General features: G+C 40.7%; 1 protein-coding gene across 6 annotated transcripts in view; it reads right to left on the bottom strand.

Moving 5' to 3' along the window:
- The window catches only part of LOC103180863 (AF4/FMR2 family member 4), a 98853-nt gene that overhangs the window by 38837 nt on the left and 40098 nt on the right, over nucleotides 1-19918 (bottom strand). For all 6 annotated transcript variants that reach the window (XM_042340204.1, XM_042340221.1, XM_007896933.2 and 3 more), the window contains 2 exons: nucleotides 17564-17684; nucleotides 15744-16661 (listed from right to left, as the gene is read on the bottom strand). In XM_042340204.1, coding sequence (XP_042196138.1) covers nucleotides 15744-16661; nucleotides 17564-17684 — 1039 coding nt within the window. The remainder of the gene's footprint in view (nucleotides 1-15743; nucleotides 16662-17563; nucleotides 17685-19918) is intronic.

The raw sequence follows: 19918 nt of genomic DNA, 5'->3' as shown, positions 1-19918 counted from the left end.
CTTGAAAGAATGAGAGAGTGTGTATGTGTGTGTGAGAGAGAGGTCAAAATTAAATTAACTCTGGACAGTTATATATGTTGTTATATATAAAATAGATATACTGAGTCATCGGTGAGCATTTGGTGACATTTCCACAATGTTTGTGCTAAAAGCCAAGCAAGGTTATTCCACCCCTTGTTGCATCCTAACTCAATGTCATGACCCAAAACAGCACATTGAAAAGCAAAGAAAAAACATTGTGGCTCTATTTCCCACATGGGAAATATGGGGTGTGTCACGGTTTGGAGCCTGCATGAAGAACACCACATAAATGCAAGTTGTTGTTTGTTGTTGAGATGCGAAACTGCGGATTCAGGTGGATGACACTACTCAAAAAGATAAATGAATTTCTCACTGTGTCCTGACAACAATCCTCCAAATGAATGTGGTCACTCACTCCATGGCTGTTTGTGGGACATTGCTGTGCGCAAATTGGCTGCTACCTTCGCCTATAAATGATACATTCACTGCACATTATAATAAATCGTGGGAAACGCTTTGAAACGTTTGGATGATCTGGTAACATGCAATATCCAATGTAAGAATGATTTTCTTATGTCAGCTGGAATCAATATCTTTAAGGGGAGAGAAAATGAGGGCTGGGGGAGAAAAGCGGTGGAGAGGATACCATAGTCATAAAATACTAATTTAAGAAATTTGCAGTTTTACCCCTTCTGAATCTGCTCTGTAGTAGTTGTTTTTGTTGATAGCACTCAACTGTTTTTACTGGCGGGAAACAAATTGAAGTGCCAATAATAACTCCCAAATCCCACGACCCATGTTTTTTTGCTGAAATTGCACATAACTAACGTCACTCCATTGGTACTTGTACAAAGACTTTCATTCCACTGTTTAAAAGAAGCAGCAGAGACTCGGGATAAAGTGGTTCAGCCTTGTCTAATAGAGAGCAGGTTGTACCTCCCAGTAGAGGGGTTATAATACTTCTATGTGAAATACTACCTTATCACAATGAACAGGCTCAACGGGCTTCACAAAATGAATTACTTTGAAGCCTGATGTTATGTGAGCAAACACGACAGGTAACGTATGCGAGCAAAAGTACTACAAACGGTAATAAGACAAATTACCAATTTAATTATTTTTAATGAATTTGAATGACACAGGAACTTTGGCCAGGATAACGGGAGAACTTTCTGCTCTTCTTTGTAAAAGTGCCATGAGAATTTTAACATTCACCTGAACGAGTAATTGGGGCCTGGAATTAACATCTCATCTGAAAGAAAGCACCTTCAGTTCTCGATGGTATTGTATTTCTATTTAAAGGTAATATTTTATTTCTTAATTTAACCATTCAAAATGCAAACACAACTAAGTTCAAACTATATCACAACATTCACTTGAAACAATCAAAATAATGCACATACTGTATGTCTTAAAATAGCCAGCACAGGACTTACAATTAATCATGCACGTGTTTTGCCAACAAAATATGCAGTCAATTCACTTTATTCACTGCACTGTGAAGTGCTTTGACACGTCTCAAAGATGTGAAAAGTGCTATATCAAATGCAAGGATTATTATTATTACTACATGTAACAGATGAACTGGTTCTTCCAAATGAGACACCCATCACTAAAGAGGGCAGCTCAATGGTAATCAAAGGGACTTGTTGATGGGTGTCTAGGCAGTCTGGAAATATAGACCACAACTTAATGAGTAGGGCAGGGCTGGCTAGACAAATCCTAGGCTGCTTAACAATCAGTTACATTTACATAATAATTCTTGCATTTGATATAACTTCATCACTTTGTCAAGCTCCTCACAGGATTTACTGTAACGTGTAGTGACTGTATATATTGTAGACGAATACGGTAGCCAATTTGTATAGAGCAATGTCCCCAAAACAGCCAAGAATTGGATGAGCAATTTTATCAGGGGGATTGTTGCTCAGGAGAAATTCCCTTTTTTTTAATAATAGTATCATGGCATCCTTAACATCCACCTGAACAGGAAGACTAGACCTCAGTTTGGCATCTCATCCAAAGGACCTCAGTAGATATTGTTTACCATGTGGTCAATGTAGTCACCACATTCAAAGCTGCATGCGCATCACTGATGACACATGCTTGACTGACCAGGCCGGCGGCAGCAATGCAATTGATGGTTAAAACCAAATCTAGTACAAGTAGCAGCAGTGAAGGGTGCCACTGACAAATGATCATTCTACACTGCTTTTACAACACTGCTGCTGGCAGCTAAACCATCAGCTAAAAGCAGCAGTGCTACATGTGTTCAAAGGTGCTTTTCAACAGACGTTAGCAACACAAAGTACAGGACAATGTTCAGCAACCTCTGATTGTACATCATGCTCATTAATGGGTTCACAGTCGCAAGAGCTCTAGAATGTGCTAACAACCCATTCTTAAAAGATAATAAAACCAATGTCATTGTCCAGAGACTATGTACAGGATTATCCTAATGAGAAAAGTCTGGCAGCTTCTGCTAGGCTTTTTGTAAAAGAAAAAGTGAATTTATTGTGCTGGCGTATACAAATCTCTGCTTTTGAGCATTTAGTTGTGTCAGCTTGACTCAATTGATACCGTTCCCCCCTCAGAGTCAGAGGTTGTAGTTTTAAGCCCCACATCAGGACTTTGAACTCGTATAGCTTAGACTGACCCTTACATTAGCCTGTTCAGGTGCGTATTAAGGCTCCCATGGTACCATTTGACCAGAGAAGGTCTCAGTGTCCCACCCCAAATCAAATTGGTCAATGACATTGTGATTAATGCTGCTGTGTTCACCAACAAAATATATTACAAAAGTCAATACACTTTACAGAATAACCTGTGAAGCACTTTGAGACATCCTCCTGATGTGAGAGTTGGTATATCAAATGTAAGGATTATTATTATAGCCCCATGGATCAGTGTTGGGGTTGAGCTGCAGTAGTGGAAAGATGAGAAATCGTAGCAACACCAAGTGGATATGGAGCATACTTAAGGTGTGGAAAACCCCGCCTGTTCTTATCCTGTTTGGTCACTGGCAACACAGTCATACGCTGATCACGTCAGTGAAGACATTACCATCTTATCTTGTGGTAGTTTCAGCCATTCCAGTTGGCATCAACTGGAGTCTTGCATTTGCAAGCTCCCATGAGCAATTGTGCACTAAATAAACGGGGTACACAAAGTCACACACACTGCAAGTATACTGAAACTCTCTCCCTCAAAAGGCTGTGGATGCTAGATCCATTCACATTTTCAAGACTGAGCTGGATAGCTATTTGTTAGGTCAGGGTACTAAGGGATATGGGGCAAAGTCAGGTAATTGGACTTGAGGTACAGATCAGCCATGATTTTATAGAATGGCGGAACAGCCTCAAGAGGCTGAATGGCCTATTCCTTTTTCTATGTGGGGTGCAAACTGCCATGTTCCCATAAGTCTCTGGAAGAGATGCACCAAAGGTGGTGGTGCTGGCAAATGGGCAGCGCTAAGTTAATTTCATGGCTGTGCCAGGACCCAAGTAAATCATTGCAAATTCTGTGTGATGTCGTCATTTCCCCTTCCCTTCTCCTTCCATCATTGCATGTGCACATGGGAGTTTCCAGCAGGGAACCAGCACAACTCAAAATGTTGCAAAACCTTCAAGAGCGGAGGGAAGGAAACTGCCACAAACAATCTGTGCGTTTGTATGTGAATAGGATTAAGAAGGATCTGCTCTAGTGAATTCTGCTTAAGTAAGTCCAACTCCAATGTTTACACAACTCAATAGCCATGCATTGTTTGTACTGTATTGGGAAACCCTGGAGAACTGCATGAAAAGAGAGCAAGGATGTTATCTTGGACCTGCACTTCGAATAACCTTCTGTTGCGTACAGTCTTTTTGTTAAAAAAAACAGTATGGATGACTGGAACATTAAATGTGACAGCCACCATCAAAAACAAAAGTTATAAAATACTTCAAAAATCAGACGACTGCAAAATGCTGTGAGCACATTAGTCACTAAGAGATTGATCTTTTATTGCTGGCTGGCTGGGGGTGCTGTAAAAATCATGGGCTACATTTCTACAGTAGAACTTACCCTAGTAAACATGTCTCTTTATCCACTAGCTTGGCAACGTGATTTCCCGTTTTTTTTTTGCAGAGCCTTGCTTGTCCGTTCATATCAACATCAGCAGGTCACGTTCTTTGTACTCGCTGTCACAGTGCTAACTCCAGCAGGAAAGGCTTTTAATCTCTTCTAGTGCAGGGCTACGAGAAGCAACATGTGCTTCCAGACAGAGCTCCCTTGGCTGCGCTCCTGAAATACCATATCAAGTAATGGTTGCCTAGCAATGCTCGTATACCTCCAAAAAGGTCTGAGCCACTGAAATCGACAACATCTGGCTCTCTTGGCAAGGTATCAGCTGTTCTGCACAAGCAGTCAAAAGATGCAATTTTTAAACGATAAAAGTTGCTGAAACAGTTTCCCTCAAGTAAAACTGAATTTTGTTCGTCAGTTCCTTTAAACTGTGCATTTATTGCGAACCACAACACCTGGAAAATGTTCTTTCACTCTCCCTCCCTTTCATCTCCTCCTTCCCCCCCTCCACAGGGAGCCTTGTGACACACACGTCTTTAAGACGCCAAGATAAATAGCCTTAATCTATTGACCACACCCACACATCCTCAGGTGCCAATTCTACGTTAGTTTCCGACTAATTCCTTATTTGCAATTGTTTGTAAAGAGCACGTTAAAATTAATTTAAAGCAGTGACCCACTAGGCTTTTGATTACAATGGCAACATTGTCTTTTCAACAAATCTCACACTAGCCATTATCTTCCGATTCACCTCCAGCATGGATTTTCCAACACAGTTTTATTTTTAAAAGTTGCCTGAAGCACTAGACACTAGCTTGGAGCTGCTCTCGAGCATACAAACAATTTACCCGCCTTTGCTTTTCACCGACTGCAAAACCAGCCCCTTTAAGTCATTTTCAATTCATGAAAAAACATGACAGAGAGAAATAGATGTATTCCCAACTATAAAATGTATAGTGGGATGCAGGAGATGGAAGAGGAAAGGCAAGTAAAAATGTTGCAGGTGAAAACAAATGACAAAAAATTGTTAGAAGACAGAATAGTATTTGTAGAAAAGAATAAATATAAAGATGACAGTTACATTGTTTAAAATTGATTATTAGCAGATAAATCCGTTTTAGTAGGTTAGATGTTGGAGAAGATTTAGAACTATAGAAATTCACAGCACCGAAAAAGGCCATTCAACCCATCGTTTCTGCCCTGGTTCCTTAAAGAGCAATTCTTTCAGGTTAATTTACCTACCCTTTCCTCATACTCCTGTAGTTTACTCCTTTTTTGGTATTTATCCTGTTCCCTTTTGAACACTAACTACTGTCTGATTCACTGATGTGCTATTAGTGCATTTCTTTTCAGTATCAACAACAACTTCCATTTATATGGGTCCCTCATGTAGAATAACATATCATGGGTGTGGCAAAAAGACAGTAAATGGTATCTGACTTCTTCCCATCTTCCTCTTGATTTACAGCCCTTTGGGACGTCATCCTGATGTGAAAGGTGCTATACAAATGTAATTTATTGTTATTGTTGACAACTCTACAGTTGAATTACAAGCCAGTTTCCTTGTGATCTTTCTCCACTGCGTTCGATCTCATCATTTCCCATAGTGGAAATGACCATCCTGGCCATAAACTGGACCATCCTGGCAGACCCATCTTGCTCCTGCCCCGATTAACTCAGATCCACTTTGTTGATTCACACTCTCCTTGTCCAACCTTCAATAGTGCATTAGGGCAGAAGCCATTCAACTCATCAAAACTATTTTGGCCCCTTTTCACAGTGGGAGCATCCCACAAAGGGCTTCACACAGCTGACTGGGAGCCTGGGATGGGGGTTTGAGGAGAAGGTGACAAAGTGAGTAACAGAGCAATCACAAATAAGATTAAAAGACAGGCTTTGGAGGTGGGGAGGGAGGACAAGGTGGAGGGAGTCCAGGATGGTGTTCAAGAGAGTGGGGGCAAAATAGCTGAAAACTTGCCCACTATTTATGGAGGCAGTATGGCAGGAGACATGAAGCAGGTTGCTGTGTGCTGAGCGGAAGGCAGTAAGATTGCATAAGGACACAGAGGTAGGTTGGAACAGGCCATGGAGGAATTTGAAAGCGAGGACTATGATGTTGAATTCGATCTGCTGGCCGATGGGGAGCCAGTGGAGCAGAGCAAGGATGGGGTGATGAGCTTGCGGAACCTGAGGAGGGAGTCTATATGAGCTGGGTTCTGGATGGTGTGTATCTTTGTAGAAAAGAGCTGAGGACTCCAGCAAGCAGGGGATTTTCACCCAAAGAGTAGTGGAAATCTGGAACTCTCTCCCCAAAATAGCTGTGGATACTGGATCCATTCAAATTTTCAAGACTGAGGTGGACAGATATTTGTTAGGTAAAGGTATCAAGGGAATATGAGGCAAGGGTGGGTAATTGAAAGTGAGGTACAGATCAGTCAGGATCTTATTGAATGGTGGAACAGGTTCGAGGGGCTGAATGGCCTACTCGTATATTTCTATAATAAAGGCTGGACACGATCAAAGCAAGGGTGGATCATCTTGGCAGCCTGAGGAGGAGACATAGAGGAGTTGAGGCAAGGCCAAGAGAGTAAGAGCCAAGATGTAGAGTTTGGAGGACAGCTGGAGGCTGGGTGGTGATGAACATGTTATTTTATGTACAAACAGAAGCACCTTCTGAGGCATTTTCATTCCCTGCACTACTTCAACAATTTCAGGTTTTCCGCCCCGTACACTCCTCTTCACCATGGACATCCCGCCACAATTCTATCACACATCAAGGAAGCCTTCAAGCCCTCTTGCTTCATCACTGTGGAGTCCTGTAGCTCAGTGGTTAGAGCACTCGCTTTGCAAGCGAGAGACCTGAGTTCAATTCCAGACAGGGCGAAACCTTGGGCAAGTTTCCTTACTCCACACGCCTAATAATAATCCCTCCAAATCCAAAAACAATAATAAATTGGTCATTTTCAATCTACGACTGTTTGTGGGACATTGCTGTGCGCAATTGGCTGCCGCGTTCGCCCACAAATATACAGTCAATTCACTTTACAGTGTGTTCTGTGAAGCGCTTTGGGACGTCCTCCTGACGTGAAAAGCGCTATATCAAATGCAAGGATTATTATTATTATTATTATTACTGTGCAAACCAATCCACTATTATTCTTCTCTGCCTTATACGAACTGAGTTTCAAACTCAATAACTTTATAAAACTCAAATCACTTCTTCCAATTAATGGTGGTTTGCACTCATTTATTCCAGCCCCCTTTCCAAATTTACTTTGACATATTAATCCTTTGCTTCCGACACTGCTCCAGGCTCTTCTCCCTCTCTCCTTTGGGGACACTGAGATTAATTGTACAAGACAATTCCTACTCCTGCTGAGACCAATTAAAACACAGACCAGGCATCAACTCTTATACCATACTGGTCTATAACAAAGCACAAAGTCAGAAAAAAAGACCATTTGGTCCCTCAAGCCCACTCTCTCCAGTCCACAGACAAAATCTATCCACTTTAAACACTCCCTCCAGCCTAACATAAAAATCTAGCCACTTCACAAATAATCTTCTGTGGAAAGGCTCTGCAGAGATTTCTGGAATGCCTGTATTAAATCATTTGGAAAATTCCAAACTGCCTACCACCCTCACGATTGAACCTTGTCCTCCTTCCCGCCCCAGACAACATCTCTTACTGACTCTAGCAGCTTAGCAATCAATGTGTCCCATGAGATGTGTGTTTACCTCAGTCAGCGCCTATCACTGTATTCTGTATGTCACATTAAATTTACTGACTAAGGGGTTATTTCAAAACACAGCTAATAATAACAATAATAATTCTTGTTACCTGGAAGACTCAAAGCATTTCACAGGATTTACTGCAAAAATATAGGGACTATATTTTCTAGGTAATTATTTGTAGGTGAATACTGAAAGGGTTAAAAACACAAAATGCAATTATGGATAATAAAAAATAATAGTAATCCTTGCATTTGATATAGCGTTCTCAAATCCTTCACAGAATATACTGTAAAATGAATTGATCGTATCAATTGCTCAATTCGTGAAACGCAGCAGTGAATTGAGCATAGCAGTGTCCCACTGAGTGACGTGGATTGAATGACCAAATTTTTCTTGAGGGGTTATTATCTCCGGAAAAGCGATCCGCCAATCGACTAACAACTGGGTTCCTTTGGTAAACAGAGGCGTGTGGATAAGGAAACTTGCCCAACATATTGCCCTGCTGCGAACAGAACCCAAGTCATTCGCTTGCGAGGCGAGTGCTTTAACCACTGAGCTACAGGACTTCAAGAAGGAACAACCTAGTACTTTAATAAAATAATCATCCTTACATTTGATATAGCACCTTATCATGTTATTTCAAAGCGCTTCACAGAATATACTGTAAAGTAGATTGACTGTACGGAAACGTAGCAGCCTGTTGCGCACAGAAGTGTCCCACTAACAGCCATGGAGCGATGACCAATTTTATTTGAGGTATAGTTGGCCAGGACACCGGGAGAAACTCCCTTCTCTTTTCGTATAGTGCCATTGGATCTTAATTATGCATCCACCTAAACACACAGATCAGACCTTGGTTTAACGTCTCATCTGAAGATGGCACCTCTGATAATGCAACACACCCCCAGTACTGCATTGGAGTGGAGTGTCAGCTTAGACAATGTGATTCCATGTCCTGACGTGGGGCTTGAACTCACAACCTTCTGTCTCAGAGGATAGAGTGCTACCACTGATTCAGGCTGATGCATTGTATTTTGCAAAACAGTAGGTGAAAGCTCCAACTAAATTCAGTTTATAATACTGCAATGTAGAATTTGGAAAAGGACAACTAAGTTGAGTACCGTCTGTTCTGTTACCAGGTTTTAATTTAAAATGGAAAAAGAAAAAAGCTATTCGTTAAAACTGTACACCCAAGGTCACCGGCAAGATTTTCATACTACAGTAGACAATACAACCTATGGTACACATACAACATTGAACAATTCCACATCATCAGGTTTTGGACTACATTTCTGTCATGTGAGCAAATCAGTGAGTGTATGTGTGTGCGTGTGTGGGTGTGGTGGGTGGATGGTGGTTGAGAAGAAAGGAAATTTAGTCCCAAGCAACTCATCCATGTTTATGTTGAATTTTGTTCTTTGTGTTGAGATTACATTTTTTTGAACAAAAAGTAATTGTACAAGTTTTCAGCTATAATATACAATAAGTCAAGTTTTAAAAGTTATTGACTTTGCTGAAGTATATGTGCAATGGGACCAGAACCAGCACATTTTGTACTGGAAAAGAGAAATTCTCTATATACAAACCCGATATGAAAGCTACTTCAGCAGCAACATATTGCACTAAGTCAGGTATTGTAAAGCCTGCACTTCCTTTGTACGACCTGCACTAGAAGTTTTTGTATTGGTGAATGGTTAACATTTACTTTAGAAAAGTTCAAATAGCCTTCCGTGCTTATCAGGCATTGGATACTGTAATCTACAGTGGTTCATCCAAATGTAGTACTGCTTACAAATAAGTATCTTTCATCTGGGGTGTGTCTGATGGCTGAACACGAATATATTGCGGCCTGTCCTAACTTGTCTTGCAGAGATAATGCAAATTCTAGGAAAACAATCAATGATTCACGATCTGGAAGCAAGAGCAATGCAACTCTGCTAAAGTATGGATTTAACCTGAAACTGTAAATATTGTAGATGTACGTTTTTTTTAAAACATAATTGCAGTTTAGCTATGCTATTTTAACTGGTTAGACTCCAATAATACTCCAACACACACTCTGGCTCTTGCCAACCTGCACCTAATAGTTTCCGGAATTAGGTTAAGCAGGATGCGGAGAGAGTGCATATTCCATTCCAAATATAAACAAATATCTCTGGAATTTCCATGTATAAGAGGATATAAGAGGCTATCCAGCCAGGTGTCTTGAAAAATACATAAATGAAATACTGAAATACTGCTTCAAGTACGTAGCCTTTCTGTCACTGAAGCAACAAAACAGAAATGATACTGACAAATATTCTCCAGCAATAGACGTGTAGTTCAGCAGATACATTTGTTTTGGAAAAATCAAAGTAAGAGTATTTTTTTGGGTCAGATGCGGAAACCCATCACCATGCTTAAGAGTATCCAAACCAAAGAATCTCTCTAGACATATAAATGTCACTGCAATGCAACTGTGTTCCTGCAAGGTTACTGCTTGTTCTAAAAGCTCAATCATCAAATCAAAATTACAGGAATATAACCCATAAACCGAACCAGTAAGAACATTACCCTGTTTTTTAAGTGAGAATTTAGTCATATGTCCAGTGTTTCATTGCTTCCTTTGCCAGCCAGTAGTTTTATTACATGAATATTTACTACAAGGGACAAATGTTCACAAGCCACATAGTATACAATATCACAGGAGAGGTTCAGATGAAGAAGTCCCTTTGGCCCATCTGATCTCCTCTCTGAATATCAACTCTTGTTTTTTGGTCTAAGATCAAATGTAGTATGTCCCCCTCTCTGATTCTCCCCCCTTTATTATAATAATAATAATCCTTGCATTTGATATAGCGCTTTTCACGTCGGGAGGACGTCCCAAAGCGCTTCACAGAATATACTGTAAAGTGAATTGACCGTATATTTGTGGGCGAACGCGGCAGCCAATTGCGCACAGCAATGTCCCACAAACAGTCGTAGATTGAAAATGACCAATTTATTATTGTTTTTGGTTTTTGGCGGGATTATTATTAGGCTCTGTGTGGAGTAAGGAAACTTGCCCAAGGTTTCGCCCTCTGCCTGGAATTGAACCCAGGTCTCTCGCTTGCAAAGCCAGTGCTCTAACCACTGAGCTACAGGACTCCATGATGATATCTTAGGGGAGGTGGGGGGGACAGGTTTACCACAATTTGCACACTTGGTCACTAGGCTCAGGCCAGAGAGGTGATCACACCCCCATGATTTGTTCAGGTGGTCATGAAGAAAGGAATCAGGTCCTTGTCATCCTTTCATGATCTAGGACCTAGATTGTGTGGTGGGAAAAAGGTTGTTTGCTTGACAACTCTAGTTCTTGTTTGAGGAACATGACTTGGTTTAATTCGGCTTAGAGGGTGGGAGTGGGGTCTAACTTCGCTTACCAAATAAAAACATCTGATCTCCTTTCTGAATATCAAATCTGCTTCCTCCCATCACAACATCAAGTTGTTTTTTAATTAGTGCAGAATCTGGGCCTCAACCACCCTTCCCAGTAGCCTGTTCCAGTAGTTAATTACCAACTGGGTAAAGAAATATATATTCGCTGTATTTTTCAACATGTTGTCCTTTGGATGAGACCTTAAACCGAGATCCAATCTGCCTTTCAGGTGGATGTTAAAGATTGCATGGCTCTGCTCAAAAAAGAAGGGTTTTTTCCCACTGATATCTTGCCCAACAATCTTCAAGGTATCCTCAGTCATTCACTTCATGGCTGAGCATGGACACTGCTGTGCACAATTTGGCTCCCTTGTGCGCCAACAAGTACAGTCACTACTACTGTAAAACCATATGAAATTCAAACTTTGCAAAAGTCAGTTATCACCTTCAAGTGTGCTATACCAAACACTTCTTTGTAAAATGCACCAATATTAAAAATAATTTTAAAAACTAGAGGTAATAAAAATGGGATATGATTTTGGATGGGGCTGGGGGGGGGTGTGGGTTGTAAAATGAGAATCTGATTTTTTTGACTCTAGCAGATGCCCTCACTCTGGAGGCCATGCTATAAGAGAGAACTTGTACACTTTTATAGCACCTCAGCATATCAAAACATCTCAAAGTACTTCACAGATAATTATGGTGAAGGGAAGGGACTGCACTGGAAGCTAAACAAACCAACACGGTTGACTGATGACGAGATTAAGACCATCTCCTGAGCAGACTGTTCAATCAATTGGAAGGAAAGAGACTAAATCTTCGGTCAATTCTGCATGATGGGGTATGTATTCATGATTGAAGTGTTGCTGCTGGATAGAACTAAGTTACAGGCGTTGCTGGCCCGCCCAGAATTTCCTTGTAAATTTGGTGAAGCCCTTTGGACAGGAAAAAAAAGCTGCAACCTGCGAGACTAATACATTCAGATCAATTTGCAGCTTTGTCGGTTGTCGTCACTGCTGCTTGGAGTTCCACCCGCCAAGTAATAATAATCCTTGCATTTGATAAAGTGTCTTATCGCTTTGTGGCGACATCTCAAAGCGCTTCACAGAATACACTGTAAAGTGATTTGTCTGTATATTTTGTGGACAAAGTATATCCTCGACATCTCAACCTCAAGGTACTTGAGCACCAATTCTAGGTGCTCAAGTAGCCTATGAACCAAGTGTAGCAACAGTATATTTTCTTTAAATGAGAGTGAAAAAAGACTTTAGCAATACCCTTATATTGTACCTCTGGAAAATACAAGGTCACTAGAGTTCATGAATGTGTCTACACTTGACATTTATTAGGTTATTTCATACAATAATCTTCCACTTTGCTTCCAATACAGGTCAAAGGGTCTGTGGATGCTACTCAGGTCTCCATTTCCATTCCACGGGAAGCACACTTGCTTGTTTACAGTCTCCCTAAATTTTCGAAATGTTGATCAACTCCCTCAAAGTGATCAGTGCTTCACTTGTCTAAGTAGAAGCAATAATGCTTGCACTTCACATAGTTCCTTTAGATGTCGGGAGGATGTCTCAAAGCGCTTCACAAGCTTTTATCGTATCATGTAGCACCTATGTGTTTGTGGATGAACGCAGCAAGCAGCCAATTGGCACAGAGCAATGTTCCACAAACAGCCATGAAGTGAGTAACAATTTATCTGAGGAACTGCTAGCCAGGACAAACTGTTCATCTGCCCCTTGTGCCGATTTATCATTTTCAACTGCTTTCAACTGCTTTTTATACTAAAAACTGCTAACGTGTGTAAGAAATGTGCACTTGTGCTCCACCCAGCCAGTTCCGCAGCTCTCAGATTTACACAGTGGCAGTCCCATGGATAGCTGCAGGCTGCTCAGTCCAACCCATCTCGGAATCAGGCTTGTTATAGTGTAGGAGGAGTACAGCTCTGCTTGGAAGTTTTTCTTTTGCTTATACAGTTTAATTTTATTCCCTTCTTTTCTGAAAGTGTTCTGACAGTTCGACTCCATACTTCTACAGAGGTATAGTTTCACAGGTATAATTAACCCTCTAGTACTTGGTCCAAGAGACAATTACTATAATCTTTGCGCTTGATAAAGTGACTTATCCTGGTGGCACAATGCACTTCACAGGATTTTACTGTTAAGTGCAGTGAATCTGTATTTGTCGGCAAATACAACAGCCAATTTGTGCACAGCAGGTCCCACAGACAGCTGTGAAGTGAATGACCATTTTTTAATTTGGGGGATTGTTGGCCAGGACAGCAGGATAAATTACCTTCTCTTTTCAAGCAGCAGACGGAGCCTCGGTTTAATGTCTTATTGGAGTGCCAACCCTGGTACTTGGTTCAAAGTCCTGGTACTTGGTCCAAGTGGGCATTTTTCATCTGTGAGGCTTGATAGCAAGTGTTAGCAAGTATTATTAACCAGCTGATTTGTCAGCCTGGTCCAGTGGTAACACTCTCACCTTTGAGTCAGAAGGTTGTGGGTTCAAGCCCTACGTCGGGACTTGGAATCACATAGTCTAAGTTGATACATTTCACCCATAAAATACACAGTCAATCCACTTTACACTATATTCTGTGAAGGGCTATATCAAATCCAGGAATTATTATTATTATTAATAAGCAATTCATGGTTGGGTTGTGGGGGAAAGTCATAGCAAAGTCCGAAATCTATTCTCCCTGAACGCCATACGTCCACACCTGGGAAGGTCTGTGGATAGTGAGAGGCGGGAACTTTCGCTGATTTTCCACTCCCCAACATTAGTATTGTACACTGCTACATAAATATGACTCTGGTACTCTTCCAAGTCAGCAAGTTTCAGCTACTCAGTGGATAAGCTAGTTTTGGGCCATTTTTACAAGAGCAAATTATTGGCAGATTGACAGTATTGGTGAATGCACTGCCACCAGTCATTGGAGACCATACTTTTGAAGGATTATAATAACAAAAGCCATATTTACATGAGCACTGTAGCACCATTAATAAGTGTGACATTTCTGGATTCATACATTTTAGCAGATTTCAAAACATTATTTTCTATCATGCTTTTTGTATTGGAAATGCAGCAAGAACTTCTTAAACCCAGTCCTAAACGTGCATCAATAAAGACTCAATGCCATTACACATTAGTTCATGTCCATAAACTCTACTGAGCTACAAAATGATACATTATTGAAGCACAGAGCTGAAAGACAATTCCAAAGGATTGTGGCTAAACCAGATATGATCTGTCAGTATTCTTTGCAATTGTGAACAATGCCACAGAATGAGCAGCCAAGAAACTGCATGTGCCAAAAAGAATTTACTGATTAGCAAGAAATGATAGGCAAGTCACTTCTGATCACTTACTCTCAGCTGTCACAGACATTGAGCTGCCATTTAATATGGACAAATACAGAATGATGATTTCAGAAAGAATTAACAGCAGGAATAAAACCTAAATTGTATCTTCTGCAATAGGACATCATGCAGAAGATGGATTTAGACGTACTAGTGGGTATATTGCTGAAAGTATCGGCACAGTGATGCGACAGCAGTAAAGATGACAAATAGGATCTTGATCTTGTGATCTTGAGAGCACAAGTCACAGGAAGTGCTAATGAATTTTCTACACAGCATTGACCAGACCTTTTCTAGAATGTGGTGCACACTTCTGTTTCTTGTAAGGTTGTTCGTTAAAAGAGCCAGCACAGCAACAACAACAAGATTGCATTTATAGAGTGCCTTTCACGTCGGGAGGACGTCCCAAGGCACAGACACGATTGGTAAATAGTTTTCTTCTGTGCTTTAAAGTTCTATTTTTTTCCCTATATATATTTTGCACTGATTCACATTGTTAAATAATGTTGTATATTACATCAGTTTCATGTTATACTTTATATATGGGGTTAGAGCTGAACTCAAATTTTCTCTCATTTGCCATTGCAACCCCTTAATTATTTTGGCAATGGCAGAAGACAAAGCTTCCTCGAGGGTTCATTTCATGTTGTGGCTCATTCAGATGCTGCCAATAGTGCCTCAGGAAGCCTATATTATTGAGATCCAAAAGACTGTAAAATAGGCATCTTTTACTGCTGTCAGAGATTAGATGTTAAGTGATGAGTAAAGTATCATCTACTGTGTCCCAATTATGTAATGCCCACAAAATATACAGTCACTACACTTTACAGTATATTCTGTGAAGCTCTTTGAAACGTCTTGAAGACGTGATAAGGTGCAATATCAAATGCAAGAATTATTATTATTATAATGTATTTTAACACCAATTACAAAAGCAAACAAAAATCTTGGACCCCAATTCCACCAATGAAAGGATACCATCCAAGATCATTAAATCAAAGCATTTCTTTTGTAAAAAGACGGATCCACTGACTAATTCACCATCATTTGAATCCTGAAGCCACTTGAGTCTCAGTATAAATATTGCAGCTAAATGCCTGACCAACAGTCACAGAAGAAGCATCAGTAAAGATTGGAACTAAACTATCAACATGCACTAACCTGAGTTGGCTGAGAAGGAATTTTAAGCTTGGACAGCTTTGCCCTGGCACATGCTTTCATCTCAGCTATGTTTCCGTACGATTCGCTGTTGTAATCCTCTGAAGTAGGTTTCAGTTCTGGAGATTCACTAGGGATTTGGTCTTGCCCATCCATAGGTCTTACATATGCTGTAGGCTTCTGCTGCATCATATTTGGTTTTGATGGTAAACACGATGGAAATGTTTGAGATGAATGTTGGCTGGGGACAGGAACATTCGGACCAGAGGACAAGCTCTCAGGATCACAGGAGTGTAAATCCAGATCTTGAGGAGATTTTGTTGGAGGGCAGTCTTTGTTATGATTATTGCTAGTTGGGATCTTGGAATTGGTAAACTCACTGGAATGTATGGGGGATAATGATGGTATGGGAGACAAGGGTAGTATTGGTGAAGACAATGGCAACAGTGGTTGAAATTGCTGCAGTTGAGATGACAGGTCCTGGGCATGATTGTCTGTGTCCGTTTGCTGTTCATTTCTCCCGTGATGGTTTCTGTAACTTTCCTGACCACTGTGGCAGCTGTCCTTAACTTGGCTTCGGCTGTGAAATGAGCTTTTAGTGTTATGGCTGGAGCTTTGGATGTTCTGTTCCACCAATGCAGTCTTTTTCTGATTTTGAGAAGAGCAGCTACCTGCAGCTGGAACCGAGGTGGGAGGTCCCATTGAGCAGGGATTGTTGCTATGAACAGAAGCTTGCATTAAAGTATTGTTTTTCTCTGGACCAAATGACCTCTGATTCTTTTCTTGAGACATGACACTGACTCCACCTTTTGGTATGCCAATGAGGTTCTGATGCGACTTATTACTTATTAGATCCTTCATCTCATCGTAGTTGCCCAGCATATTCTGAATACGACTGGAAAGTTCATCCCCTTTATCGGTCTGCATGAAAATTGAAAAACAAGACATTGACTCAGTAACCCACATGTGGATCCCCTTGTGAAAATGAATATACTTTTCTGTAGAAGCATATGCATGTGACATTGGCATTTACTTCAGGAAACAGAGGAGAAAATTATTTATTGTGGAATTTAATAAATTGGTATTGTTAAATGCTACATAAGCTTTTTTACACTGATTTGATATTTCAGGGAGAAGCATACAAACTACATAGATTTACATAAATTGTACCGCATGGAAACAGACCATTCAACCCAAATGGTCCGTGCCACATGAGTCTTCACCAAATCCATATCCTTCTATTTCCTTCTCCCTCGTGTTTATATCTATCTTCCCCTTAAATGCAAGTCTCTCCACCTCGCCCCCTCCCTTGCCTCATTGTATAAGCTGTGCAAAGAGCAGAATAAATTTAATTTTTTTTTTAAAAAAGTGGAAGACCTCTTCAATCACCCTCCTTCCCCCTCTGACCTCTACCCTCCCTGATCCCGACCCCCAGCTCGGGTCCAAAATACTGACTGTCCAGCGCCTTGGGACGTCCTCCCGACGTGAAAGTCGATATACAAATGCGATTTTGTTGTTGTTGGCTTTATCCTTTGATTCAACCTCGGGTCATTCCTTTTGAGGCTAAGTTTATTCCGTAATATTAAGTTCAGTGAGTTATGTCATTCAGACGTTACTGTTCCCTGTCGAGAGTTAAATCTCAGATCTTGGGAGAAGAAGCTGCACAGAGCTAACTAGCCTTTTACTGCTGTACTTCTTAACTCTTGTGAACCACAAAATAGGAAATGCAGAATAAATTAAATGTCCAAAGCAGTGTTAAAGATGTGCGTAACACAGGACAAAAAACATGAAGTCAAATTAATGTGAACTACTCTATAACCTACCTTGTATGGCTCGCCAAAGAGAGGGGTATTTTCAAGGAAGGGTTCTTTGTCGAGATGAATTTCTTGGTTTCTCCTCTCCCGTTCTCTAATTCGAAGCAAATTTCTGTCCTCATTGTATAAGCTGTGCAAAGAGCAGAATAAATTAAATGTCTTTATTTAAAACAAACAAACATTAACTTTCTGAAAAGAAGTTACAAAACATGTCATGAATTTACAAAGGCAGTTACAGGATCAGTAAACAGCTATCTATAAGCCACAACAACAAATCAGTCCTTCACAGAGGGGCAAGTCTTTATCAGGCAAGTAAAATGCAGCTGTGTGTAATGTCATTCAGAAAGCTTCAATTTCTATATATTTTTCCCAAATGTCTATTTTTTTTCTGTGAGATAAATGTGTTTTCCAGATGTATGATGTAAGGTAAAATAAACTAAATACAGCACTTGTAGGGTTCCTGGAAGTACAGTTTTTTTTAACATTACTTACAGGACGCGTGAAACATCCACACACATAAGTTGGCTAACAGACAAACAGCAGCAAGTTAACAAAGCTACAATTCATAGAGATGTTCTGAGGACATTGTGAATTGCAAGAGTCACACCTCAGCGGTTTGCAAATGTCAGCAGAACTCAGATTGACCTACAGCTTAAACTCATTGCTAGCTTACTGGGCATAATAAAATTCAGTGCAGTCGCACAGCATCTGTTGAACTGTACCTGGCAGCATAAAACAAGTGAAAGAGCATTGGCCTTAAGAGAATTCCAGTATAATGCTACAGTACCTACTTTTGAACTTTCTGTTTGGCAACAGGATACCAGTAAACACATCAGATACACATGACCCCGAACCACTGCTGCTCAGCTGCAGATTTCAGAATACAGCAACACTATAATTTCTTTAACCCTCATGATAGCATCACAAACAGACAAGGCCATGGCGTAGACTAACAGACGTTTCTTTTTTCTTGAAAAAATAAACGCCCAATTCTGCCTTCCCCACCTCCACGACATTGCCTCTCGCCTCAGGCCAGCAAGACCTTCATCCATGCTTTATAAATACAATTTCTTGTGTTTGCATAAATGTGCTCCTCTCTGCACTGTTTCCATATCACCACTGGGATCTGTTCCAGTTACAGTGAATGTGTGCAATATTCTCAATTCTATATAAATTAAGTGATACTGAAGGGCGATTTTGATGCAATTCAGACACGTGAGCCAAATGAATGCTAAACTGCTTGATCCCAGTTTATACCCAGCGCTCTGTAATCTTTCCCCACACCCAATGTGCGCATTTGGTTGTATGTAAAAATTTGAAAAAAAAACTTTAACGTTTACATTTGTGTTCACTGGAGCAATAGAGCAAATTAAGGTCAGAACAAATTTGTGCACCAGCCATTGTGGACACAAAAACCTGTGCTACTTCACTTAATCCTGCACGTACCAGGGCAATTAGCCTTTCCATTAACCCCTGCACTGCTGAATTCCCTGGTGAATTTTGACACAGACCAAGTACTAAATTTAGCCAGCATGCAAGACTTCTTAAAAATACGTTGCTAATTATGCAAGTATTTAAAAATTTCAATTGAAGGGAATCAGGTCTTGCAGAACTGTACCCCAATACAAAGGCAGAAAGGGGGCAGACTGGAGCAGAGGTGACGTGACGCAAACTAGATATATTTCTGAGTAATAATTACTTTCTGCAGTTTATAATTTTGACTTGAAACTATGTGTGTGTGGGCTCAGAAAGGGAAGAAAGAAAGCAACATAGATACAAAAGAGACAGAAAATCGGCAGTAAACTCTCGAGCTTGCTTCCCAATGGAGATTGGAGGTTGGGACGCTTCTGACCCTTGTTGCTGGGAATTGTTTCTGATGGTGATTTGTTTTTTGGTCAAGTAGGTGTCTGACACATGCGGAAACCCATCACCATGCTTAAGAGTATCCAAAACAAGCTGAGAATTCTGCAGCCCACCTACACATAAAATCCCAGATAGATTGTTGAAATGGTATGTATGCACACTTTCTCCCTGGAGGGATGCATCCTGCTTACCTATTTTCAGAAAGTATTAGGCGCAGTTTGGCAAGAGCCAAGGCTTGGGGACCCCAGAGTGTGTGCTGAGGTACTGCTGGAGTCTAACCAGCTAAAACTGCATAGCTTGCCATTGATATCACTGTCTGACAAGTTTATTTGCTGCTTGTCCAGCTCAGACCACCCTACCAGTTAGGGCTTTAGTTTGCTGGGTAACAGGAGCAGCGTAGGATGATTCCCTGCCCCCTTTAACTGGTCTTCCCTTCCACGTTCTGCCGATGAGCCAGGCTGGCTGTGCTGTCATCAGCATTGGTGAGAGGGGAAGGAGACA

Source organism: Callorhinchus milii, unplaced genomic scaffold (genome assembly GCF_018977255.1).
Source record: "Callorhinchus milii isolate IMCB2004 unplaced genomic scaffold, IMCB_Cmil_1.0 Scaffold1, whole genome shotgun sequence".
In the NCBI taxonomy this organism is placed as follows: Eukaryota; Metazoa; Chordata; class Chondrichthyes; order Chimaeriformes; family Callorhinchidae; genus Callorhinchus; species Callorhinchus milii.
The sequence above is the reverse complement of the archived record's forward strand: the minus strand, read 5'-3'. Positions and strand labels throughout refer to the sequence as shown.